Source organism: Neolamprologus multifasciatus, chromosome 3 (assembly GCF_963576455.1).
Source record: "Neolamprologus multifasciatus chromosome 3, fNeoMul1.2, whole genome shotgun sequence".
NCBI lineage: Eukaryota > Metazoa > Chordata > Actinopteri > Cichliformes > Cichlidae > Neolamprologus > Neolamprologus multifasciatus.
The window spans coordinates 19,948,779-19,976,465 of NC_140441.1; the positions used below are offsets into that span (position 1 = coordinate 19,948,779).

General features: G+C 37.5%; 4 protein-coding genes across 5 annotated transcripts; all 4 read left to right on the forward strand.

Moving 5' to 3' along the window:
* Positions 1-989: 989 nt before the first annotated feature.
* On the forward strand, positions 990-8,299 carry LOC146521938 (transmembrane protein 272-like). Its single transcript, XM_085153639.1, has 4 exons — positions 990-3,351; positions 3,446-3,496; positions 3,632-3,790; positions 5,603-8,299. Exons 1-4 carry the CDS (start codon positions 3,303-3,305, stop codon positions 5,899-5,901), a joined length of 558 nt encoding a protein of 185 aa, XP_085009765.1. The 5' UTR covers positions 990-3,302; the 3' UTR covers positions 5,902-8,299.
* Positions 8,300-8,325: 26 nt separating this feature from the next.
* Positions 8,326-11,655, forward strand: LOC146521939 (transmembrane protein 272-like). Of its 2 annotated transcripts, none has more exons than XM_085153652.1 (5): positions 8,326-8,497; positions 8,753-8,897; positions 8,978-9,028; positions 9,496-9,651; positions 10,354-11,655. In XM_085153652.1, the coding sequence occupies exons 2-5, from the start codon at positions 8,840-8,842 to the stop codon at positions 10,554-10,556; spliced, it is 468 nt and encodes a 155-aa protein (XP_085009778.1). In that variant the 5' UTR covers positions 8,326-8,497; positions 8,753-8,839; the 3' UTR covers positions 10,557-11,655. The 2 variants fall into 2 exon arrangements, with proteins under 2 accessions (XP_085009778.1, XP_085009777.1); XM_085153651.1 differs by having other exon boundaries at positions 8,332-8,497; positions 8,753-8,884.
* Positions 11,656-14,650: 2,995 nt separating this feature from the next.
* Positions 14,651-17,499, forward strand: LOC146521940 (uncharacterized). Its single transcript, XM_085153650.1, has 4 exons — positions 14,651-15,172; positions 15,266-15,316; positions 15,426-15,587; positions 15,827-17,499. Exons 1-4 carry the CDS (start codon positions 15,118-15,120, stop codon positions 16,030-16,032), a joined length of 474 nt encoding a protein of 157 aa, XP_085009776.1. The 5' UTR covers positions 14,651-15,117; the 3' UTR covers positions 16,033-17,499.
* A 19-nt stretch (positions 17,500-17,518) lies between these two features.
* On the forward strand, positions 17,519-24,782 carry LOC146521941 (uncharacterized). The gene is made up of 6 exons (XM_085153653.1): positions 17,519-18,097; positions 18,276-18,331; positions 18,645-18,721; positions 18,808-18,858; positions 19,027-19,260; positions 19,849-24,782. The coding sequence occupies exons 1-6, from the start codon at positions 17,897-17,899 to the stop codon at positions 20,097-20,099; spliced, it is 870 nt and encodes a 289-aa protein (XP_085009779.1). The 5' UTR covers positions 17,519-17,896; the 3' UTR covers positions 20,100-24,782.
* The last annotated feature ends 2,905 nt before the right edge of the window (positions 24,783-27,687 follow it).

A 27,687-nucleotide genomic window follows, 5' to 3' on the forward strand; every position in this document is an offset into this window, starting at 1 on the left:
CCCTCCCATTCTACTTTTAAATACTCTAGGAACAACAAGTAGGCCTGCAGAGCGAGAGCGAAGTGCTCTAATAGGGAAATATGGTACTACAAGGTCATTAAGATAAGATGGGGCCTGATTATTTAAGACCTTGTATGTGAGGAGCAGGATTTTGAATTCAATTCTGGATTTAACAGGAAGCCAATGAAGGGAAGCCAAAACAGGAGAAATATGCTCTCTCTTTCTAGTCCCTGTCAGTACTCTTGCTGCAGCATTTTGGATTAACTGAAGGCTTTTCAGTGAGTTTTTTGGACATCCTGATAATAATGAATTGCAGTAGTCCAGCCTGGAAGTAATAAATGCATGAACTAGTTTTTCAGCGTCACTCTGAGACAGGATATTTCTAATTTTAGAGATGTTGCGCAAATGGAAGAACGCAGTCTTACATATTTGTTTAATATGTGCGTTGAAGGACATATCCTGGTCAAAAATGACTCCAAGGTTCCTCACAGTGTTACTGGAGGCCAAGGTAATGCCATCCAGAGTAAGAATCTGGTTAGATACCATATTTCTAAGCTTTTCAGCGCCGAGTACAATGACCTCAGTTTTATCTGAGTTAAGAAGCAGAAAGTTAGTGGCCATCCAAGTCTTTATGTCTTTAAGACATTCCTGCAGTTTAACTAATTGGTGTGTGTTATCTGGCTTCATGGACAGATAGAGCTGGGTGTCATCTGCATAGCAGTGAAAATGTATGCTATGTCTTCTAATGATGCTGCCTAGGGGAAGCATGTATAATGTAAACAGAATTGGTCCTAGCACTGAACCCTGTGGAACTCCATAATTAACCTCAGTGTGTGAAGAGGACTCTCCATTTACATGCACAAATTGGAGTCTATTAGATAGATATGATACAAACCACTGCAGTGCAATACCTGTAATACCTACAGCATGTTCTAATCGCTCTAATAGGATATTAGCATAACATTAGCATAATTAGCATAATCGTCTTCTCTGTACTGAGCTGTTTGAAGAACTGGTGCAATATTTTCTGTTGCTAAATGAACAGACTAAATGAGCAAGTAACTGAGAAATAGAAAATAATCCTTTCGATGACAAAGTTAGGATTTAGCTAAAGGAGTGGCTGATTGCAGATTCCTCTTAGAAACACTGGTTACAGTGATGTCACATATAGGACTCTATCCACCAGTTTTTGGGGTATTTTACGTGCAATCATAGCAACACCTACAAAAAATAGAAATAAAAATAAACAAATAAATAAATAAATGTGCAGAACGAAAAGAACTCAAATCTGACTTCTAGACAGCATGCACATTTTTCTTCAAGTCCAGCAAAGAACTGACTGCAATAACATTCAAAGACCACTAGATGTCCCCCTAATTCCTCTAATCACACAATTCTTAACCCTTTTGATTTCAAGCATTTATTTTATTTTATTTTATTTTATTTTATTTTATTTTATTTTATTTTATTTTATTTATCACACCAGCCTTCGTCATGGCTGTAGTTACTGTACTTGAAAGGATGATAACATTACTACTACTGATAAGAATAGAATTAAACATTATTACTCCTTCCTGATCAGTTTATCTAGCTCCAGTGCTGATCCCCCAGCAGACCACAGTAAAGTACGCTGTGCTCACCACAGCTGACTGATGGAAAATCAACATCACTTTGCTGCACACGTTTAAGGGTCGCGGCTCTTACTGCACATCACCAAATCAGCGAGCGCTCTGCCCAGCCTCACACACTGTGTCCAGTCTGTCAGATAGTCAGTAATCCATGAGATGGTGCACGTGTTTACTGACACTTCCTGTTGTCCTCCTCTAAGTAGCAGCAGAATGAATAGAGCAGAAATGAATAAAAACTTCTCAACAGATGGGCCATGTCACATAAGGTTTATTTACTGTAACATGCCAATAAGAAATCTGAGTGTATCCAGTGTAAAAATGCTCAGTTAGTGCCTGATGACCTGAAGAAGATGAAGCTGCTGATGTCTCGTGTTTCATCATCATCCTCCATTGCTGATGCTAGCTGCAGCTCTGTCAGTGAATTTGGATTTCAGGCTCAACTATTGTACACTCTTCAGGTTTTAGATATATTTTCTGATTGACCGGGTGTTTTATCAGGTTTTATGTGTTGCCATGGTAATTTTTCTGAGAGTGTTGTCAAGTTATGAAAAGTTTAAACACGCATGAGACAACTTGTAGTTCACCACCGTTGTCTTGCCATCTTTGTTTGTTGGTCTTCAACACATCAGAAGATCACTGCTCGCTCCTCTGACACTCTTGTTCTTCCTCTAATCCAGATGTGTTCTGGTACCAAAGTTTGACACCAGCTGATTTATTAGTACAGACGGTTGGTACCCTAAAAAGTAGAGTTTGGTATACAAACCTACTGTTTCTACTGTTGGCGTCTCCTTTGTAAGTCAGCCAGTGTGGTTGTGTTAGTCACTCTGGCACAAACAGCACACCAAAGCTGATCCAAGTGTTCAGTGGGTTTGAGGTCAGGACTGCAGGCAGGTATTACCATCCAAACTCCACCTCTGTCAGGGCGAGTGTTGTAGTGATTGCCACTGGTTTCAGTCTTGTGTTCCAGTGATGCGGATGCTGACGCACACTATCACAATGACTCAAAACTTTGCCTTAGTCTCTGTCATGGTATCTGTGTATCTTTGCTGATGTCTGCTCGTCACTTATCCATTTTTTAAAATTTCAAAAACAGTAACTGTAATTCAGAAAAAAAAGACAGATTTCATGCAGTTTTCATTCATACTCACGATAAAATGAAAATGTACCGAAAGTAGGAGGAATTATTCTGGAATTTTGAACTTTGACTTTTGTTGCACAGAACCAACAATACCAAAAACAGTTTGGGGTGTTGTTCTTTAAGGAATATGTATGAAGGACAAGTATTAAAGTGAAAGTCACTGTAAAAGGAAGTTTAGACAGCAACACTTTCAATTTGACTACACTATATATTGCCAAGTTCTCATGAAACCGTTCTCTTCAAAGACAAAGACCTGTCAGTCCTGCAAACAGGTAGGCCTTAATCCAATCACTTAATACGTTTAAGGTTTATTTGATAACTATTTGATATACATTTATATCCATTTGTTATTCTAGTCAGATTTTCGACATGCTGTATGTTCACTATCATTTCATTTTCACAGACTAACGAATAACTGTTTGTAATTTGCCATACTTATTCTAGACTTATCGTTTCTTTTACCGGACATATAGACAGCTTGAGCATGTCTCACAGCCTTGTTTGTGTCTTTGTAGGTCCATTTATAACTAGTCATAATGCCAGAGAGTGAAAGACCTTATTTCACCTGGATATGTCAAACAATAGGTGAGAGAATGATTTAAAATGTTTTTGCACACATCTGCGGGTGGGGCTTGGAGTCATTTGTGACTGAAATCACTTTGTGTCTGCCTTCCTTCAGCTTGCACCTTGCTGGTTTACCACATCATGTTTTTTCTTCAGGCGATCACTGGTAAGTGACAGACGCTCCATATTCAGATCGCTTTCATTTAAATATATTTTATGAAAACAATGTTTAAAAAATGAAATAACCAAAATTATCTAATAACCACTTGACCCTCTTTATTTTCATACTTGTGGTTTGCAGGGTTGGTGCACATTAATGATTGTCGAATCGACCCCTTCATCCCCGTCTATCTGTCTGGTTATGGATTCATAGCCGTGTTCTGGTTGTGGTCTAAGAGGTGGTGTGGTATCATCCTTTGGTCTGCATCCATCGCCATTGTCTTTATGTGGTTCATCATGGGTAAGCGTTTTAAATTATACAGTTTCTTAACAGTGCAGTACTGAGAAATATTACACACAGCCTGCATAGCATTAAAAAGAAACAACACAAAAACAAACAAACAAAAAAAAATCCATATTTCTCTAGAAAAACCAGGAGATTTCACAAGAGTCAAATAAGAACCAAAACTAAAGTTAAAGCAGACCTAATATAAGAAGCGGTGAAATGAACAAGTGGACAAATATCCCTATTGCTGCTTTGTGCTTGCTGGAAGTGTAAGAAGTTTCCATCACTCTTATTTCCTTTTACATGATCACAGTTTTAAATAATAAAGTTATTGTAGATGCAAATAATCTTCATGAGATTAATATGACTGAAGGTCAGGCTTCAGGCTGTAATGAATGCTAATACAAAAGAAGAGTCATAATTCACAAACTGTGATGTGTTGTTTTCTGCTGCTTTCAAGTGCCTGAAATTCACTGGTGCAGCTTTTAAGAAGAAGAGCTTTGAAACTAAATAGAAATAAATAATTGAATAATTGATTCCATGCTCCATCTGTTCCGTTTCTTCCTTGTCACTCTTGTCTCTGTGCTCCATGGTCTGTTTTTGTGCCTCCCTAAACCATGTTGTGTCCACGTCGCTGTATCAAATCTGCTTTTCTGCTTCCTGTTTTATTTTGACAGTGTCCCGTCGGGTGCGTAATGTCCTGTTTTGCCCACCTCAAAAAAGACATGTCAGCTGTGTCTCCCAGCTGTTTCCGCTTGGTCTTGTTCACCACTTGTATTTAGTGTCTGCGTCTATCCCTGCTCATCGTCTTGTCGTACCCTCATACCCTCATATGTCGTACCCTGTGTGCAGTGTTGGGAAGGTTACTTTTAAAATGTATTCCAGTACAGATTACAGAATACATGCCCCAAAATGTATTCTGTAACGTATTCCGTTACGTTACTCAATGAGAGTAACGTATTCTGAATACTTTGGATTACTTAATATATTATCATGCTGTTTACAACTACATGAATGTACTATTGCTGTGTGATTTATTACTGTTACTGAAGGTCCGCGGCTCCGAACCGTAGTAAAGGGACCTCTGGCTAATACGTCGGGTTCTGTGTCGGGCTCATAGCCGAAAAATAGCTTTACTTTGTTGTCTGGGTCAAGTTTGAGACAGAGAAAGGCGCTGAAAGGCTGCTCCAACGGAACATATTGTTTCGGAGGAAAACAGGAACAGTGGAGTCTTAATAGCTTACTTACAACTGGGCTCGTCAGGCACTCTTCTTGGCTGCAGTGGTTATTATTATATTTACATGCTTCCAGCTGAATAACAACTGTACTTTTCCTTTTTCTCCCTCCCTCGCTCACAGACACATAATGGGTATGGCAGTCCATTCTCCCTGCAGCACGGACTACTGCCTATTAGCTTAGCAGAACAACAACAACAACAAAACACACAGTTGCAGAGAGAGCGTCACCCTGTAACCATGGCAACCATAACGCTGCCGCCTGGAACAACAGAACGTAGCTGTCAAACAAAACCCAAGCAGTCCTGACCCGCCACAATATGAAACAGGAAAATACCGCCGTGTAATCCATTTATTTCAACAAAGTAACTGTATTCTAAATACCACCTTTTTAAACGGTAACTGTAACGGAATACAGTTACTCATATTTTGTATTTTAAATACGTAACGGCGGTACATGTATTCCGTTACTCCCCAACACTGCCTGTGTGTGTGCGCATTTGTGTCTTCTTTCTGTGCCTCCTGCACAAAGACCATGACGGTAGCCAATCATGATCAAGCTTTCTTACCTGATTCCTTTATATTTCTCCAGGTACCATTCGCATCTACTCCATTTATCAACCTGACTACAACAAGAACACTAAAGACCCCGATCATTACTGCGACAAGACGCTCTACCTGTTTGCATTTTGGACCACCAACCTGGCCTTCGTCCTGTTAGCTGTTCTTGTTTGCTCTTATTCTTTAGCTGTTTATTTTCTGATAGAAAGTGATGATAATGAGACTCAAACGCTGCTTGGGGATAACCAAAATAATGCAATGTTTATAGTTTACTTTTTTCAAAGGCAAATCTCATTGAGACATGAGGTTTCAATTTCAAGAGCAACCTAAACATGACTGAATCGAAATCATAATTCAATTACTTTAACTTATATACAGCCAATTCACAACAATAGTAAAAACATCTTAAAGTGCTCTGTATCATAAAGACCCCACAATACTAAAAAGAAACCCCAACAAGACACGACCCCTTATGATCAAACACTTGGCGAGAGTGGGAAGGAAAAACTCCCTTTTAACATCATCACGGGAATCCTGCAAGCATCCTTGGCTTATTGCAGCATAACTAAGGGAAGATAAGGGTCACCTGATCCAACTATGAGATTAATCAGAAAAGATAAGCATACAATTTATCAATACTATTGATTAATCATTATTGTTATCTGTGTTTTATGTACATTTGGAGCTTATCGCCCAGTATTTTATCTTGGTTAATACGGCAACATGAAACTTTTGCAGTTACCATGTAAAATTACAATTAATGATTTATGTCTCATCTTTTTATTTAACCCTCTTTCCTTTGAAAAGTGTATATGATGTAATTTTTATGTATGTTAATGAAATCCATGTGTGAGTTGTGTTTTATTTACTTGTAAATAAAAGAAAATAAGAATAACATGCTGTTGTTTTATTAGCCTTATTGTATCTTCTTCAGTTTTCATATTTCATATTTGATGCATACAGATCATACACTCATCAGTGTGATTCCCCCCCCCTCCCCCCCCGAAAAACCGAAGTAAATTGCTCAATACATTTTTAAACAATTTAAAAAGACAGTGGAATTCAGAATAGCAAAAATGAGTGAGAAGTGCCCTTAACCTCAAAAATATTCAAAATTCAGAACAGTCATTTTATCCTTAACGTTTGGCCTGTTTGAAATGTACCCGTTTGTTCAGAGATGATACCAAGAAACACCACAAAAATTTAAAGAATAACTATCTAAGACTGTGTAAAAGCTGAATAAATGTGTGCAAAATAGTGTTTCTGTATATAGTTTGATGGGAGCTTATAGAAACTATCTGTTGTGGCGCGTAACATGCTGTGCCAGCTTTTCACACCCGCACACTTCACCTTTTTACTATCAGTCTGGAAACATTAGCAAGGAAATAAGAACTGACTCATGAAACTGAAAGCAGATGATGCTGTTTGATGGTTTGCTCTTTGGTTTTGTCAGTTTTCTTACAGGGGAAGTAAATAATTTTTCAGAAACAAAATTTAAATGTGAAGGATTTTTTTTAAACTTTACAAAATTAATAAAATGAAGAAAAGCAAAAGAGTCAAATTAAACTACTGTATATGCACCAAAAAAACAAAGAAAAAATAAACAATATGAGAACACAGCGCCAACCACTGTACTGTTCAGTAAAGTCATGCTACATACATTCAGCATCCACTTTATTAGGTACGCCTGTTCTACTGCTCATTGCAGTAATCCAAATAATCGAATCAGCTTTCCGCTGCATTTCAAAGCATTTAACTGAGAAATCTATTAACACAGTAAGCAAATATCTTTAGTAGTGAAGTATGTGGAGAAGCAATGAGAATATGAAAGACTTCATCATAAAAAAGGAGCAATCTCTCTCTCAGGAGAATAAACCATTGCCAGGCGACATTATGAGAATAGAACAAGACTGGTTACGAATGCCAACTACAGAGCAATCATCAGTCGCCCCCTCTGCATGCATGACATCAAGCTGTATGACAAGATTGAACGAGACGTCCGTTCACTGATCCACATGACAAGGATCTACAGCTGTGACACGGAATGTCATTCAGACATAGTCGGATGGTAACGAAGAGAGAGAAGAGAGTCAGAAATGAGGGAATCGAACTACCAGAAGGTGAAATTGCAGACATCAATGACAGCTACAAGTACCTGGGAGTCCCATGGTCTAATGACAACCATAAAGCATGCTAGGAACACTGCAATCACCAAGTACCTGCAGAGGGTCAGGCAAGTCCTGAGGAGTCAGCTGAACTGGAAGAACAAGATCCGGGCTATCACAGCTACCCTGCGCCAGTGATCAGATACCCTGCTGGGATAATAAGCTGAGAAGTGCATCAACACAGTAATAAATATCTTTAGTAGTGAAGCATAGTTACAGTAAAAGTGTGTATAAAAACAATGAGAAAGGCTCATGTAGGTGTGGAAATGCAATACTGGTTTGGGAACACCATTAAGAGTGCTTATTATGACTTTTCTGCTGTGAGAATTGCAATAAGGCAATCGTGACACACATTTATGCTTTTAGTGGTGTGTCATTTTCATCAGTATTCATTAAAAAAAGCCAAACAAATAATTAAAACACAGAGAGCAAATCAAGCAAATCGTTCCCAAATCTTCCACCGTTTTAATGTGTGTGATTAAATTTAGATGGGCAGATTTTGTAGTCACGCTTACAAACTGTTGCAATCCAGAAAAGTCTGAATACATGAATTTTCACCAATATCACCGTAATGAAAAAGGAACATAAAGCAACTGAGCATTAAACGGAAATAACCACTCAAAAAGGAAGTTGAAACAAGCGCTGTTTGACCACATGCCCACCATGTATATATATATGTATCACTCACTATATGCATGTTCTTCAGCAAAAGCCTTTTCCTCTCCCTTCAAGAAAGGAAGTCATTGTGAAAACAAAAACAGGTGAGAATTTGTCTCGTAGGGCAGAATATACTATCTAAATGTGATCTCTCACACAGTCACATTTAGTTTCATTGTTTTTACCACAGGTTTAAGTGTTTTTGTGTATTTTTTTGTGACCTGGATTGTTAAATTTGCTTTTAAACATCTTTGTTCAGATGCTTCAGTCATCATGCAAGACTACATGGGTGGTTAGCATTTCTCTTTCATAGAGTAATGAACTTTTTTTTTTTCCTGATTTGTCTTTTCATTTACCAGACAAATAAATTCAACCAAAGCATCTGCCACTGCTCACTTTGTGTCTGTGCCTGTGAATTTTATATCTACTCATAATGCCAGAGACCGATGAACCTCAAAACTGTGTCTGTGGACGTCAAAAAAAAGCAGCAGGTAAGACACCGCTGTGCAGAAATTTTACATATAAAGTGTCTGCAGCTGGTGAACATTTGAGAGTGAACATCTGTTTTGTTTGTCTTCCTTCAGCGTGCATCTTGGGGATGTTTTTCATCTTAGGCGTGGCTCAAATGACAGTTGGTAAGTGATAGAAGCAGCTCATTCAGAATGAATTCATCTTTCACGGTTGCATTGACTGTTTGTAGACTGTGTGTCCCACATTATTTCAATAGAAATAATAAAATAGGGAAAATAAGACATAAGAAATAGCAAACATACATGAACGTAAAACCATATGAACAAACGTCCATTTATTATTATTGCATTTATGTAGTGATGATAATGGGGAACTTGTCTTTGTCCATTACAGCATGAATGTAAAGCTAATTAGTTATATAAAATATAAGCATCTAGCATGTCCCGAGCTGTCACACAAACACACAGACTGCTTCACATTTTGTTTGTTGGGATCTCATTGGGTATAGCGATAGATGTGCTCAGTGTAAAGTAGACCAAAAAAATTACTGAGAAAAAACAGTGCAGTGGAACAAGTAATCTATCAGGCAGTGTACTCAGTTCTGGTCATACTTTGTCCTTGTGCCCCACAGGTGGGCTCTATGAGCATGACTGTCCAAGGGAACCCTTCATCTCGACTTATCTATGTGGACCCATGGTTGTCGTTGGGATACTTGGAACAATAGGGGTGTGCAACAAGATCTGTTTCTTGTTAACCAGCATTTTCTTCTTTGTCTGGTTCATTGTTGGTAAGCATTAATAGCAATACTCGGTTTTGGACAACATAAGAAAAATTATGATTATAAGTATTACAGTTCACAAATATATTACAACCTGTGCATGATATTAAATGTGGACAAAGTTTCAAAAATTGAGGTCAGTGTGTGTGAAAGTGATATCTGTGAGCCAGAAGCTCATGCTTTTTCAACTCTAGGCTCTGTATGATGTCGCTGAGAGGGGATATCCTTAATACGATCATCTCAGGCTCCACCCACCTACTATTCAAACCTTTATTTACTAAGGCCAGGATTATATAGAGAGTTACTAAAAATATGGAGCTGCAAATGAGTTTTATAGGTTCTTTCAAAGCAAAGTATCTAAATGCAAAGGAATTTTGTGGAGGGAGGAACAACTTGGATCTGAGAATCACACATATTGGTTTGAAAATAAAACTTGTCCAGAATTATCACAGAAAATTAGCTTTTCTCAATGCTTAAACATTTTTTCATGTAACTTTAAACAGATACAGAATCTATAAAGACTTGGTCCTGAGCTAAAACATCTCATCTGGAAATTAGTTTATGTTCTTATTCACTGACTAAAATGATTTTTGTGACTGAAGTTATGGCAATAAAACTTTTTCAGTTTAAAAATGAAAACATTATTTCACTGTTTTTGAGTCTAACCAGACATTACTACATTACTATTTTTCTTTTACTTTATTTCTACAGGTAATGTGGCGATCTTCTCCATTTATGAACCAAACTACAACAAGAACACAACAAAAACTGATTCGTACTGCAACAAAACGCTCTACCTGTTTGCATTTTGGAGCACCATCCTGACCTACGTGCTGTTTGCTGCACTCGTTTACATTTGTTGCTGTTGTAAGGAAAAACAGGCTGATGATAATGAGGCTCTGCTGCAAAGATAAAACGAAAAGAATAAAGATGGCTGACATGAAAATATAGGCACACACAGCAGATCGCAATCAGCATGTTTGGTGGTATTATGATTTTTACTGATCACTTTGGTGCAAAATCAAACCAGAAATGTTATTCTCACTACTTTTAATGCACTTCTCAAATTTGTAATACATTTCATTGATATCCTAATGCCTAATATAATTGTTTCAACACTGTTTTTATTCATTCATCACAGAGTTGAAGTGATTGACTGACTCATGGTTTGACATATTTGAAAAAGGTTTTATTTGTTTTAGTGACTGTGTTATAAAACTGAGAAGTACATAAAGTGGTGTGAGAATGACTTTCCTTTGTGCCAAAGTGATTGAGAAAAACTGTAGTGAGTGTTTTTCGTGTGTGTCTCATGTACAGCATGTTGGCAAAAGTATTCACTCACCCTTATGTCTTATGTACTTTTAGCAAACATATTACAGCAACATGTGTTTAATCTATTGATCTTTTAGAGAAATATCACAATGAGGTTTAGCAATTAATGTTTTTACATTTAATCTTCTCAAATGATTTTATTAATCTACTCAAATAATATTTTTATTGTTTGTCAGGCTTGGTGTTTGCTGTGTTTTACCATTATTGGTTAAGTTGTTACAAACTTAGAGCTCCTGGAGTTTCCCAAAGGAATAAGAGTGTCAGGCTGGACTGTCAGAAACTAGAAGAGAACATATGGAGAATATTCATTTGATGAAGTCATGCAGACAAAGCAAGAAGCATTCAGTCAAAATGTCCATTAAACAGTTATGTTACATTAAGATGAAACTGTTTTTTAAGTTTGACTTCTTAGACAATCTTTTTAGTGCGTGCAGAGGATTATTGCAAAAACAGTGCCAGCATTTTGTTGTTGAGAGGTTTGAGGTTTTCTGAACGTAAACAAAAATGTTGTGTGATATAAATCATAGCTTAATGAAATCCATGTGTGAGCTTCTTAATTTAGGAATATCCAAGCTATTCATTTTTTTTTATCTGAAAAATAAATTAAAACAAAAAACATAAAAAGCTGTTCTTTCATTGAATCGTCCTATTTTTTATTTTATAGTTTAGTACCCTGTTGTATCTTCTTTATTCTTTGTCAGTTTCATAAATTGGCATAATATTTTTTTATAATTAACCAGAAAATGTGTCAATATGGAAAGTGAAAACAGGGAAAGTATTTTGGAAAAGCAGACAAATCTCGTGCTGCTCCAAAACCAGTGAAAAAACCTCAGACAGGGAAGACTCAGTGGTTTAGACCAAGTAAGGGGAAGTGCTTCAAAAAAAGTCATTTTATCCTATTTTATCCGGCCTGTTTGAAATGTCCAAGGAGCTTTTAAAAAAAGTGACTGGACTTCTTTAAGTTTGGTGAAACTTAAAGAAAGTTTCTTTCCAAGCTTCTCAGACTACCATGATCTTGGATGACTGAAAACCCCCACAGACTGTTTGCTAAGTATCTACCGATTCAGAGCTGATACCAAGAGACCCCACAGAAGTTTACAGAATAAGTATCAAAGACAAGACAACCACAGAAAACAAGAGTTTGCCTGTCTATGGGGCAAGACTGAACTGAGGTCTGGTGGTGAAGCAAGCTTGCTGGGGCCTTAGCGACGCAGATGGAGGAAATCTGGAGGCCAGTGGCTGAGACAGAGGAACTGGGGACCAGCAAAGAGGAGAAGATGTGGCGTTGGGGAAGGATCCTCATCCTCAAATCACTGGCTTCTCAAAAAGGAAGCAGGGCTCGATGAGAAAAAAAAAACTCTATGGGAGTACTGAGAGTGAGTTTAGACGTCCGCTACTTGTTATTTCGTAACACTGCTAACCAGAGATGGACAGTTCCGCATTACAAGTTACGCGTTACAAGTTACGCGTTACAAGTTATGCTTTACAAGTAATGCGTTACAAGTAATGCGTTACTGTAATCCGATTACTTTTTTCAAGTAACGAGTAAAGTAAGGGATTACTATTGCAAAAAAGGTAATTAGATCACCGTTACTTTCCCGTAAGCACGCTGCGTTACTAAAACTGTGATTCTTTTGTGAGTGTTTCATGACAATGACGTAAGCGAGTGCGACGTTCGTGACAACAGCTGTGTGCAGATCAAGAATGGATCATATATCGAGTGCAGGAGAGAGTATGAGCGTGCAGCGTTTGAAGCGTGGAAGTACTGACCTTACTTTGAGCCTGCTTCCGAAAAAGTGACAAAAACATTAGCGTCCGTTGTGCGTGGGAAGAAAACTTATTTTTACAGCAAAAAAACCCCTAAACTTCCAAGCAAGCACCGAGTGTGCAACAACGTAATGGGAAATTCACAGAGAAACTCGCAGATTCTTCCACTGACCGCTGCGGCACACCTGCACCAGGGTAAACCTCCGCCCACCCTACTCCTGCTTTACAGGTGAAAATAGAGCAAAAGCACCGCTAGTCTTTGACTTTATTTATTTTCTGCTGTGTTTTACTTGCATCTATTTGAAAGACTGAGTGTAAACACAAAAAATATTTTATTTTATGTGCTGGAATGTGCAGAAAATAGGTTTAAATGTTAAACTAATTTCTTCCAGTCAGAGAATGTTGCATTTAATTAAAATTTTGCTTGATGCATAAAGTTAAAAGATTAAAATTGATAAAACAAGTTTTAAAAAAAGAGACTTTTCCATTTGATTACATTTTGTATGATGAATTATGCAGAAAAAGTAGAATTGGGCTGTAAGATCTATCACTTTACCACCTATTCAGGTTGTAAATCGTGTTTTTAAAAAGTAACTAAGTAACTTATTACTTTTGAAAAGAAGTAATCAGTAAAGTAACAGGATTACTTTTTTGGGGAACTAATCAGTAATTAGTTACTGATTACTTTTTTCAAGTAACTTGACCAACGCTGCTGCTAACACAGCACTGATTCAACTGGTCGACTTCAAACTAAGCATTCTTAATCAAAATATACTGCTAAAAAATAAAGGATGAGCATAGCATCAAGTCAATAAAACTACTAATCTGATCATTTAAGTAACAGAGGCGATTGTCAGTCAGTTTCAGATGCTTTGAGTTAATGAAATTAACCACAAAGTGAACTAGCGACTTCCAAAACAGGAAGGGTGTTACAGGTGGAGGCCACTGACATTTTTCCTTTCTTATCTTTTCTGAATTTTTTTACTAGTTTTTCATTTGGCTAGGGTCAGTATCACTACTGGTAGCATGAGGCGATACCTATGTGGACCCTACAAAGGTTGCACAGGTAGTCAAACTCCCCCAGGTTGGCACATTAGTACAAGCAATTGCCAAAAGGTTTGCTATCTCCTACTACAGTGTCAGGAACATAGAGGAGATTCAAGGAGACCGGCAGTTAGTCTAGGAGAGCTGGACAGCATCACAGAAGGTTCTTAACTCATCACCTTCTCCTTCCTTGCCTCTGACCACACCTTTCCCCCTCCTATTTCTTGGTCTTTGACCAACAAACTTACGCTCCAACAGATCCAGCATGGAAATCTCATTTTTTATTATGTTTGATTTGGCCAAGATTTTACAACCACTTCCCTTCCTGATGCAACCCTCCCCATTTATGTGGGACTGATAAATGGGCAACAGGAGGACCTTGGCTTGTCACCTCCATGGGATGATTACACCATCTCCACTAATCCTAATCAACCTCTGCAGGAATAATTTGTCATGGTGAGTTTCACACTGAACAATTCATTAAAAACAAATTAACAAAGGGAGAAAACAGATGTAACAAGTCACACTGGGAAGTGAAAACGGAGAATGTGTTACTGAGAAACTGTCTGAGGTTGTCAGTGGGTGGTTATCTTTTTTTTTCCCCTTCTGCTCTGTGAATACCAAAGAGCTGTTTGGAAATCCAAACCCTGAACTCTTCAAGTAATGCTACAAGAAAACTCAGAGATATTGTCTGAAAATGCTGTACCAAGCTTCATATTTCTTACACAAAAAACTAACAAATGAAAAATAAAACATGATGTTTTTTCTTCTTGTTATTATTTAGCCTTTTAGTTTTTATGTAATGTTGCTAACATACCCATAAGTAAAAAACAACAACATAATTATCCCAGTAAATCACTGTACTCTTCAATCAAATCACATTAGTAAAAAGGGAAGATTGAGAGCAAGCGCTAAAGTGAAAGACGCTGTAAAAGGAAGTTGAAACATGCTCACATGCCCATGTTACATGTGGCCATGTTCTCTATCCTTAAAGAAGTCCAGACAGACACACAAACAGGTAGGTCTGCAACTATCTGCTTAATGCTTTCACATAATGCAATTAATTTGGTAACTAGGTTGAAATACACAGGAGGTTTATAGAGTTGTTTTTAACTTGTTAATTTCTTGTAGAAACATCTGTTTGTTGAACGGCTTTTGCAAGACGGTACAAACCTTCACAATTTTTCCTTTACAGTCTAATGTCTATAATTTGACATTTGCACTTGTACATTTTTTTCCCACAACCTAACTTAATAACAGGAATATAAACATAAGGAGACTATCTTCTTGCTCACTTTGTGTCTTTATAGGTTAGAGTCAAAACTAGTTACAATGCAGGGGAGTCAGAGACCACAATTCATCTGTGGACTGCGATACATAACAATAGGTGAGAGAGTGATGTGTTAAGTTTTTGCAGACATATAAAGTTGGTGGATACTGTTATTTGTGACTGAAAACATGCTGTATTTGCCTCCTTCAGGGCTTACTTTGTTTTTTCTTTACTTTATATTTATTTGTCAAGGGATGGTTGGTAAGCAAGACATCCTCTTATTTCCATTCTGAGATTGAATTTATGTGAATTTATTTTTATGAGCCAGACAATGTTTGAAAAATCAAATCTTTATCTTTGTGCCCCACAGGTTCAGGTGTCTTTGACTGTCCCAGACAGCCTTTTATCTCCCTCTACATGTCCCTGTATGGGATCATACCGGTCTTCTTGGCACTGAGCTTATGGTGTAACTGGTGCAACAGTGTCTGTTGGTCTGTAACCACCATCTTCTTCTGTTGCTGGTTTATTGCTGGTAAGCTTTTAAAAATATCACAGAGTTGGCTGGAGTGAGAACAAGATGGTTTCTTACTCCAAATCCTCCAAAATCTAACATGTCTTATTGATTTTAGAGATTTTGGATATCCTTAAAAGGGTCATCTCAGGCACACAGATGTGACTGTTAGCACAGATGCCCCCCAAAAAAACTCTTTTAAAGCTCTTTTTTTTTGCCTTTCTGTCTTTGTTTTGTTTTGTTTTTTTGTTTTTTTACAGGTAGTATTGTCATCTACTCCATTTATGAACCCAAGTACGACAAGACTACAGCACAGCCTGATCTCTACTGCAACAAGACGCTCTACCTGTTCGCATTTTGGTTCACCAACATGACATACATACTGTTAGCACTGCTCTTTTTATCCTATTGCTGTTGTAGACAACGAGGTGATGGTGATAATGAGACTCAAACACTTGTGCGGTAATAAATAGAGACGAAGCAAACTTAATTAAAAAGATAATCATACACTGTCAGTTAAATGAGGGCAAAGTGTGCATTTAAAGGCAGTTTTCCTGTTTATCTTATGTAGATATAATCAAATGTTCTAATGAGCAATGTACATATTCGATCTTTTATCAGAGAAGAAAGACAATTTATATTTTAAGTAATTAATGTTGGAGGTTTACTCTTTTTAAATACTTTTGCAGCAGTACTGTGTTACGTAATGACATCCTTAGATATGAATAATATCCTTTTTTTTCCTTCCCATTGATTTTCTAATATGTCAGTTTTATGAGCTTGTGTGAGGCTGAATACTGAGGAAACATCATAGAAATACTTAGAGAATATATCTGTTGATCCAGTAACAAAATCAGAGAAAGCCAGAGTCTTGAGTGAAATGATCATTAATCATAAGTAATACATGTACATAAAAATGTCAATGTAAAGTGTACAGTGCCTTTACATTTTTCCAGGAAGATCAGAAATAGGTCCACGGATTTATTAAAATGTACAAACATACAAGGAAACATACAGTATCCAAGGCATTTTAGCCTTTATTCCTCAACACGGGCTTTCTTTAAGTAGTCTTCAGGAATAGATCTCCAGGCTTCTTCAAGGACATTCAAAGCTGCCCTTTGTTCTTTTTTTCTGTCAAGATGATTGTATCCCCCTCATTGGTTCAAAAATACCTTTACAAAAAATATATTTTGATCAGTCTCAACAGTCAGAGAATGTAGAGTCTGTAATGATTATGTTTTGGTTACAGATGTAACCCTTCATTGGTGCAAAGTTACCATTTGATGTCTGTCAAATTGTTTTATCTTTGGTATTTTCAATTCAATTTCAAGATTCAACAGAAAAAATTGAAATAATTTATGTGTTTGTGTGGCTGGCTTTGGGTTTTTTGTTATGCATAGACACAACACAGCCTTTTTCATGCTTGAATGACTCACAGATCAGCGTTAAGTTGCTTAGTAAACAACAACAACACAAAAAAAACCCCATCTCTAAATGTAAAAGGAATGAAAATAAATGAAAAAGCAGCCAATATCCAAAGTCTGACTGCTTAGAAATACATCATAAAGAAACAAGGCGTGGCTAAAGACCTTTACACAGTGCTGAATTTGATGTAATTTAATAATAATAATAATGGATTGGATTTATATAGCGTTTTTCAAGGCCCTTATTCATTCACTCTCACGTTCACACACTGGTGGAGGCAAGCTACGGTTGTAGCCACAGCTGCCCTGGGGCAGACTGACAGAAGTGAGGCTGCATTATCGCGCCATCGGCCCCTCTGGCCAACACCAGTAGGCGGTAGGTGAAGTGTCTTGCCCAAGGACACAACGACCAGGACAGAGAGCCCGGGGATCGAACCGGCGACCTTCCAGTTACAGATACGCTTCCCAACCCCCTGAGCCACGGTCGCCCTTGTCTATGTCTATGTTAATTTTACAAAATATATGCTGTCCTAAAATTAACATGAATTTAATATTATTTTTTAAAAATGACTGTCCTTATCTGACACTATCTTCTCTAATCCTGGTCAGCTGTTAAAATAATGATACTGTCGTAGTATTTTTCACACACAACAATGAATTAAAAAAAGATTCATGGTGGGAACTAAAACAGGGAATGTATTTTAGAAAAACAGGCAAACCTCATCCTGTGGAGAAATACGACATAAAAATGTTTATGTAGCGAGGTCTTAGTGGGTTAGGACAAATGAGAGGAAGTGTTCCTCTCCTGAGGTTTTGCTGTGACAGACACGCTGTCAGTGATGTTTTTCTCTGGTCTGTGAATGCAAAAGAGCTCCTTAGAAATAAATGTAAAAAGAATTTTATGTAATGTTGCTCACATACAAACAAATGATTAAAAACATAATTATCTCAGCAAATGGCTGGATGAAAAAGAATACTAAAACTAAAAAAGAAAGTGAAAGATGCTGTAAAAGGAAGTTGAAGCAACATGCTCACATGCCCATGTTATATGTGGCCATGTTCCTGCAAGAGTCCCTTTCAAGGAAGTCCTGCCAGACACACAAACAGGTTGGTCTGCAACAGTCTGTATAACGCTTTCAGCTTTAATTTGCTAACTATTTTGACACAAGTACGATGTTTACAAGCTTTCTAAAGTGGATTTCTTGTAGAAATATCTGTTTGTTGAACTTTTTTGGGTATCCAATAACTATTTAGATTTTAGAATTAACAATTTTCTCTTTCACAGACTACTATTTGTGATTTGAAATTCTTCTGTACGCTGCAAAAGACAATTAGTAAAAAGTAGGTAACGCTATGCTTTTACATTATCAGGTTTTTCCTTCATTTTAAATCATACATTATAATTTTATTCATGTGTTATATCATGGTATGTTTCCATTTATCACTTAACAGTATAACAGAAATATAAAGTGGAAAATATCTTGTGGCTTTCTTTGTGTCATTTTAGGTTTGATTAAAAAATAGTTACACGTCCTTCTGGCAGACTTACAACGTAAAAAGGATTTTTAAAAAAAAGTAAAATTCATTGTCTTTCTTCAGTCTACCTGTTTTTATTTGCCAATTTAACAGATGAATGTCTTTTGTGTCTTTTTAGGACAGATATAAAACTAGAAATAATGTCAGAGAGTGAAAGACCAAAATGCACCTCCGAACCTCGAACAACAATATTAGGTGAGAGGCTGATGTGGAAATTCTTCCACACATGTGCAGACGGTGCATAGTGCTATATGGGACTCACTGTATCTGCTTTTCTTCAGGGTGTATCTTGGTGATTTCCTGCATCATGTTCATTGCTCAAGTGATAGCTGGTAAGTGACAGACACTGTTATTGTAATAATCAGATTAAATTCATTGGAGTTTATTCTGTGTAACCAAAAAAAAAGTAAAATAAAAAATAAATAACCTAAATTGTGTATTAAAACTTTATGAAGCAGATTCAGAGACATTTGTTTCTGTTTTATCCCCGTACACCACAGCTTTAGCAACTGATGAATGCAAAGGAGAGTTCTACATCCCCATATGCATCTATAATTGTGGATTCATATCTGCATTTCTGGCACTGAGCATGTGCACAGCGAAAAGAATGCAGCAGTTTCCAATTACACCAAGAAAGCAGTTGCTGTACCTGCTGCACCGAGGGCGGTGCAAGTGGTGCAACATAGGCTGTTGCTCTGTGCCCCTCCTCATCGTCTGTTTCTTTTACCTTGGTGGTAAGCTTTAAAAATGTTCTAACAGCAGCACACACCTGTTTTAAGAAATATTGAAAGATGGAATAAGCAACAACTGAGAAAAATCTAATTACATGGTGACCAAAAACAAAACAAAACAAAACGCAGAGCTGCTGTTGAAATTCCTTAAATCATGAGTTGTTTTTTCTGTTTTTCCTGTCATAAACGCTGCTCAAAAAGAAACACTTTTTAATCAGAGTGTAGCATCAAGTCGATTAAGCTTTAAGTAGTGTCCCTACTGGTAGCATGAGGTGATAGCTGGACCCCAGAGGTGTAAAAAGTACAGACATTTTTTATTTATGTAGAAGTACAGATACCTGTGTTTTGAAAAGCTCCAGTAAATGTTGAAGTACTTATATAATTTCTTTACTTAAGTAAAAGAGAAAGGGTACAGGCAAGTTAAACTCTGAATAGTAATAAAAAAAACAGGTTTTTAGTTTATATTGATTTTCACTGAATGAGTTACTGTTGTTGTTTTTTAACAAGAGTCATTGTTTTAAAAGTTCTTTCTTACATTTATGTCATTTTGAAAATGAATGCACTACAGCAGTATTTTAAATATTTTTACAGTCAATGTGTTCATCTACTCGGATATAAAACCCAACTTCAATAAGAGCGTAACCACAGGCATTATCTACTGCAACAAGACATTCTACCTGTTTGCATTTTGGAGCACCAACCTGACCTATGGCCTGTTGGGGCTGCTGTTCATCACTTTTTGGTGTTGTAAACGACAAGAGCCTGAGGGCGATGATGAGGCTCAAATACTCGTCCAGCATTACCAGATTAGGATCCTGTGGTTCACTGTATATGAAGTCTAATGTATGTACTTTTAAAAATTCAGGTTATCATATTGCAACAAAACTATTACTATATGTTTCTTAATTGGTTTTGCCTCGTAGAAAAATTTTGTTTCTACATTATTACCAGTTTCTGTGCTGTTTTTAAATACATCCATGTAATGTTACTTATGTATAACCACTGTCGATGCCAGGTAATTACTATTGTATTGTATTTGACCAAATTCCTGTGTATTTTGCTTGAACTTAAAGTTGAAATATATTTACCAACATGTGTTGACACACATGACCAAAACACAGCCAGTTCTGATGAAGAATACTCTTACCAAAAGATTCCATGTTACAGGCTGAGATCTCAACAGGAAGAACAACCACATACAGTGCACCATCCTCAGGCTGAGCACCAGCTCATGAATTCCACCCGACTGTCGTGGAGGAAACTAACATCCCAGATCAGAGTGAGAATGTAACTCAGGCCCACTACAGAGCTTTTGAGGATGTTGCACTGGATGACGAACATCACACTGAGCCAGACTTGCATAGCAAGCCACCAGCTAACCCAACAGCTGATGGGAATAAACAACAAGAAGAAACAGAGATTGTGAGGAGATCGCAGCAAACTGGCAGGCTAAGAGAGAGGTTCACGTATAACACCCTGGGACAACCATCACACCAGCAGTTGAATGCAGGGGTGAACTCTCTTCTGCCCATATACCCTCTCCAGGGTATTCAAGTACTCTTCCACACCCATACTACACAGACCCACATCCATACCTGGACAACTGTTACACTCAACCACAGTAACTAGACACATATTTCCCTTAACATGAAAAATGTCAGGAGACATGCAAAAAAAATAAATAAATAGGGGAGAGTGTAAAATGTTAAAATGTGTGTTTAATAAATTTGGATTAAACTAATTGTTAAAAGGTTAAGAGATAAAAAGACTTATGGGGATTTTAGTTCAGATTATTTCTTCATACAAGAAAAAAAAAAGGGAAAAAGGGAACACCCCAGTATATCTTCTTTGTGTTTGTTATGCGTTTAATTGCTGATCCCACTACACTTCACATCTTCCATGGCATTACTTAAAAATACCACTAGGTGGCGCATAGCGCTCAGGAGGAGCGTGAAGTCCCCTAGGAGGAAAAACTACAGAACAAATCCTGCAGTTAAACTGTAAACAAGTTCATACATAGTTCACTATCCTCAGAAGAATATAGATGGCACCTTTGTGGGAGAGGAGGGGGGGGGGGTACCCCCATTCCCGAGCTTAAAAAAATGGCACCTTTCGCACGTACGGGCACGCGCATATGCACTCTCATGCACGCGCATGCACCGAAAAAAGGGGCACTTCCGGGCCAAGCGGTTCCACTGTGCACGCTCTGTCTTCTCCTAGTTAGGTTCATCAGTCGCTGTGGGCATTTTGGCTTTTCGTGGTAAATTTATAAAAACAGGAATTACTTTGTCTTTTTATCCTGACACTATAGAAAGACTTTTGTTGTTAGTCAGTCAAGCTGAAAGGGCAAATTGTGTGTGTGTTTGTGTGTGTGTGTGTGTGTTGGATTCTCACATTGTTTTTAACAACGGCGCTTTGTTGACTGTTTCAGACTTTAAGACGCCGTGTATCTCAAGAAATGGGGAGATGAACTACTTTTTGTCTGTTTTTGAGGGTGGGTGGAGATGCAGATCCCAGCATGAAAGCTGAGGGACCAGCCAGCCGGCAGAAAGGCCAGTTGATGCCAGGACATGCGTTGGAGCCGACTTTGCTACAGAGCATTTATGACAGGCGTGCGTTGCTTATGCATAAGAGAAAAGCAACAATACAGCATGTTTCTCTGCTCCAAGACATCCGCGGTCCTTTCACACGGTAAGTATGTCTGTTATAGCCTGCGCTTCATAAATGTCCCTGTCTGTCAGTGCTGATTATTCAAACCCTGTTTAAAACGCCACTGATTTGTTGTCCATAAACATTTCCTGATTACTGTTAAAGTTACTGATTTGACCTGGATGTCACACATATGATAGACTCTTGAGCATATTTATATAGGGATGGGTATCGTTTAGGTTTTATCCGATACCAGTGCCAAACCGGTACTTTTGAAATGGTGACGGTGCTTAAGCACCCGAATGGAGAACACAAACTTTGTCCAAAAACCTCTCATGTTTAGCTGTTTTTTTGTAAAAAAGATAACAATGTTAGCCTTTTCTGCAGCTATAGGGCATATATGGTATCACTCCTGGCTGGAAGCAGTGCTTAATCAATGGAAAAAACACAAACTTTGTCCAAAAACCTCTCATGTTTAACTGTTTTTTCACTTTTTCTTTGGTCATTTTAGCCATCAGAGTATCTGCCATCAAACAAGAAGACAGCTGCATGTAACTACGACAGTGTTTGCTAGTTCACCTTACATGCATTAATGTAATAACTGGTTAGCCTACTCAACGTAAATTACACACGGACAACATTAAGCTACTCACGCAGAGAAGAACGGCTGCTGCTGCCATCATCATCCTCATCATTTCTGCTACACTGGCAGGGCTAGGGGCCAGGACTCTCCTCTTTGGGTTTTTGGGGGATGTTGCTAACTGTCCGATAACAGGCACCACACTTGCAGTAGGTACGGCCATAATGGCACCGGATACTGTTACCCATCCCTATATTTATATAGAAAATTCACAGTGGTATAACCATGTTAAATAAAAGATGCCCAAGTGTGCACCAATGCACTCTAATGCAAGCCTTTAAACTGTATATTGATAAGTACATGAAGGGTATCTCTATAGCTAGAAAAGAGTCTCTATCCATACTTTGTGGATCTGCTGATTTGTTTTTTAATGTGGCACTTTTTTCACAAACTGCAGATGATGAAATCCTCTTTATTTGAGAAAGTGTCCCTAAGCTATTTCTGCTCATAATTACTGAGTTCCCTAACTACTTCTTTACTATGTCAGTAAACTTTGTCAACAAGAAAGGTATGGTAGATTTAAAGACACATCTTAATTGAAGCAAAGACAAAAATTGGAATGAATTTTATGTTCATATTAAAGAGTGAAAATCCAAAAGCTGCTGCAATCCTTTGCATTAATGATCTCTCTCTCTCTGTGTGTGTGTAATGCTGCATGTGCTACTATGTGAGTTTGTGTGAGTGTGTGTGTGTGTGTGTGTGTGCTCACAGAAGGCAGGCCACGGCAGGAGCTTCTTTTTGAATGCATTTCGAAACAACCTTTTTTCTTTTACAAGGAGTGTATTTCATACATTGGAATAAATGTATTCTTTTCTATACTTTATAAGTATGAAACTAAAGATTTTGAGTTCATGCACATTGTGAAACAAGAATGTAAATCTTTCTGTCACAATGATTTCTATAAAAGCATGTTGTTTATGGGGATAATGTGAAAAATCTTTTGCGGGCTCTAATAATGATCATGATCTAACTCTGGACATTTTCATGACAAGTGACTAACGAGAGAACATGTTTTTCATCGTAAAGACTGTCATATGAAGCATTGTTAAAGTGTCACTTCAGTAATGTTGACTCATGTTTTTTAATAGAAGACTTAAAACACTAAACTCTAATTTCAGGGGTTTATTTTTTAGGTTTACAGAATATAACATGTGGTAAGACGATGAGTTTTACTTCTCACTGTCCGTGTTATGTGTATCTATTTATCATATATGTTGCTTTGCTTTGTAAACTGTAAACTGTTTCACTGTATTCATGAAACAAACCAGACTTTCACTGTCTGCATCTTTTAGTGTTAATTTAGTGTTTAGTGACTCAGCAATGATAAGTAGAGATATTCTAAGCAAAGAAAATTAAAAGTTTTTATTTATTTATTTATTTATTTTGCTCTTCAGATTAAAGAAAAATATGTTTAACAATTCAACAAGACCCACACCTTCAACAAGACCCACACCTTCAACACATGTACATTCAAATTTTGGAACAGGCTCAACATTGCTGTTGTTCAATAATTTTTATCCACTCTCAAAAGTCATTTTATGGCTTTAATATTTCCAGCTGATAAGGAGACTTACTGCATTTCAAATGCGCATCCAAATGCTTTAAACATCCACTTTGTCTGTAACGACAGTATCAAACTACAGAGTATTGTTTTTACTAAAATTCAACATTTTCAGATGAAAATTTGCCTGCTTTTTTTCACTGTAACACCCCATCAGTACCATTTTTTAGGATGAAATTCTTGGAGATTCTTTTTAAAAAAAAAAAAAAAATGCTTTTGGAGTGAGGGTATCTAATACGCACGTTGTCACTATGTTTTGTACTACCAGCTGTGAGGGCTCTGCTTTTACTTTGAGCAGTCTGGTTTTATTTTGTCTCGTGAGTGTGTGTTTTTCAAAGGAGATCTTCATCAGTTTAATTTTGTTACCACAAACTTTGTGTAAAGTTCACAACAGATGTAAAGAGATTTAAACACACCAGTTTAAGGAGGCAAGCAAGGGTCGGACCAGCTGCACAGGACAGGTGAAGCAGAGAGTGTCAGGGGAGATGTGCAACAGAAGCAGAGGGAACATTTTACAAGATGATAAATGGCAGATTTAGATGATTACGGATTTTGCTGACAAGATTAAAAGACACGTCCATCAGAGTTCAGCAACATTTCAGTTTGCTTAAATTAAAGTTTTTAAACTACACAGAGTTTGTTTTCTCCTCTGATAATCTAATCAGATTAATCAGTTTTCAGCCTTCATTCATATTGAAATGTTGAAATCTTATAGAGATACGCTTCATGTACTTATCAACACAAAGTTTAGAGGCTTGCATTAGAGTGCATTGGTGCACACTTGGGCATCTTTTATTTAACATGGTTATACCACTGTGAATTTTCTATATAAATTTGTTCAAGAGTCTATCATATGTGTGACATCCAGCTAAAAATCGAATATATATATTTTTAAATGAGCAACTTTGCAAATTTAAAGGAAATGTTTTTGGACAACAAATGAGTGGCGTTTTAAACAGGGTTTGAATAATCAGCACTGACAGACAGGGACATTTATGAAGCGCAAGCTATAACAGACATACTTACCGTGTGAAAGGACCGCGGATGTCTTGGAGCAGAGAAACATGCTGTATTGTTGCTTTTCTCTTATGCATAAGCAACACATGCCTGTCATAAATGCTCTGTAACAAAGTCGGCTCCAACGCTGGCCTTTCTGCCGGCTGGCTGGTCCCTCAGCTTTCATGCTGGGATCTGCATCTCCATTGGGGCACGGCAAAAATGGTTCTTAACCGCTCGCTGAGAATTAACAATTAAAGAAAGTGATCCAACACGAAAATCAAATCAAACAGCGCAGTCGGAATTGTCCACACGCTCAGTTTCACAAATAAAAAAAAAAAAAAAAACTTGCACCAGCCATACTGTCCATAGACACAGGAGGGAAAACTGAAAACCTCCAAGAAACTGAAATTGTAATAAATTAATCACGCTAAAGCCGCCTCTACATCATTTCGGAAATGTCCAGAGCCTTTCAGTGGCATATGCCAAGCAGACTCAGTGCGAGTTAAATAATATGTAGCCTTAGAATTTACATCTACAGTTTAAAGAGACACACAGTGCTTTCGCTATTGTCTCTAAACAGGATCCATAAAAAAAAAACAACAACAACAACAACAAAAAAAAAACAGTTTTATCAACAGAGGACCCATGAAACGAGCAAAGCTGACAGTTCTGAAGAGCACAGTGCACGCTCTTATTTCACAAGTTGGCCTACATTTTCCAGAAAGACCACACAGTTAAAACCTGTAAAAAATACTGAATTAACGAAAAAAAAAGTTTCACACTATGTTTCACCAAATTAAAAACAAATCCCGCAAAGCTGCTTCTAACACAAACATTTATCTTTCAAATCAGTGTCTAAAAAGCACCATTGAAAATATGTGATCTTGCATTTACAAAAGTAACTCCTGTTTGTACAAATTCACACTGAAAACCAAAATGCATACAGCGGTTGATAAACAAGATTAAAATAATGTATTGCACATGTATGTTTTAAAGATGGCATCAAAAGTCAATGGGTATTTTGTCTAAACAATTTGAAATTTAGACGGTCAAATACACAAACTAACGTGCGGGTGTCAGGCTCAAGGAAGGAGTTCGCTGGCTGTTATCAACCTTTATCTTTCTTCCCCCACCCTCAAAAACAGACAAAAACCAGTTCATCTCCCCATTTCTTGAGATACACGGCGTCTTAAAGTCTGAAACAGTCAACAAAGCGCAGTTGTTAAAAACAATGTGAGAATGCAACACACACACACACACACACACACAATTTGCCCTTTCAACTCGACTGTCTAACAACAAAAGTCTTTCTAAAAAAGTATCCTGACACTATAGAAAGTAATTCCTGTTTTTTTTTAAATTTACCATGAAAAGCTAAAATGCCCACAGCGACTGATGAACCTAACTAGGAGAAGACAGAGCGTGCACAGTGGAACTGCTTGGCCCAGAAGTGCCCCTTTTATCGGCTGAGTGAATGCGCGTGCGTGCGTGCCAGTTTTTTAAAGCTTGGGAATGGGGGTGTGCGGGGGACATATTTTTACACTGGAAGAAACAGTAAAAATGGCGTTTTATAAGGAAAACGCTCGAAAGCACTCTCCGCCTGTGAGCAAAAACAAAACCAAAACACCCCCACCCTTTCCCATTAGTCGAAAAATGTACCATGTCGACCAATCAAAACATGGTATCTAGTTGTTTAGGGAGGGGGGAAGTTGGGGGAAGTGACGGCGGTGCTTTGAGATGTGAGAGAGTTGCTACGTTTAGCGCAAATCTTGTGTAGTTAGTGTGTAGTGTAGTCAATAGTTTTGTTGTGTGTGTCAGAACAATGAGGCGACTGCTGAATGTTACAGGTGTTACAGGAGTGATACATCTCCTGTTGTCAGGCCTGCAGGTATCAGGCTGTTGTTCTTTATCTTATAGTGGACAGAAATTATTTTTTGGAGTGGTACAAATAATTTGTGTGGCATCAGATTTGATGCAGAGCAGCTGATTGTTCTGTAAATAATTTGAAATGTTTGTTTAAAAAAATGTCTTGGCTGCATTTTTAGGCAAACAGCTGCAAAAAACTTTGTTGTTTGCAAATCTCAGTTATTTTTTTGAAGAAGTAACTATATAATTAATTGCCCAACATTGGTCATCATATACTATATTTTGCAGAGAGAGTTACAGGACTCTCTCCCAGATCACAGACTCATAATACAAGTCAGAGCTTTATAAAAAGAAAGAAAGAAAGTTGTGTTTTCAAAATTGGAGTTCAAGTTATTTTTTCTTCCAATAGTGTTAACATACTACCAGTGTTGGGGAGTAACGGAATGTATCGCCATTACGTATTTAAAATACAAAATATGAGTAACTGTATTCCGTTATAGTTACCACTTAAAAAGGTGGTATTTAGAACACAGTTACTTTGTTGAAATAAATGGATTACACGGCGGTACTTTCTTGTTTCATATTGTGGCGGGTCAGGCCTGTTTGGGTTTTGTTTGACACCTACTTCTGTTGTTCCAGGCGGCAGCGTTACGGTTGCCATGGTTACAGGGTGATGCTCTCTCTCTCTGTGTGTTTCCTAGGTGAGAGAGGCCTT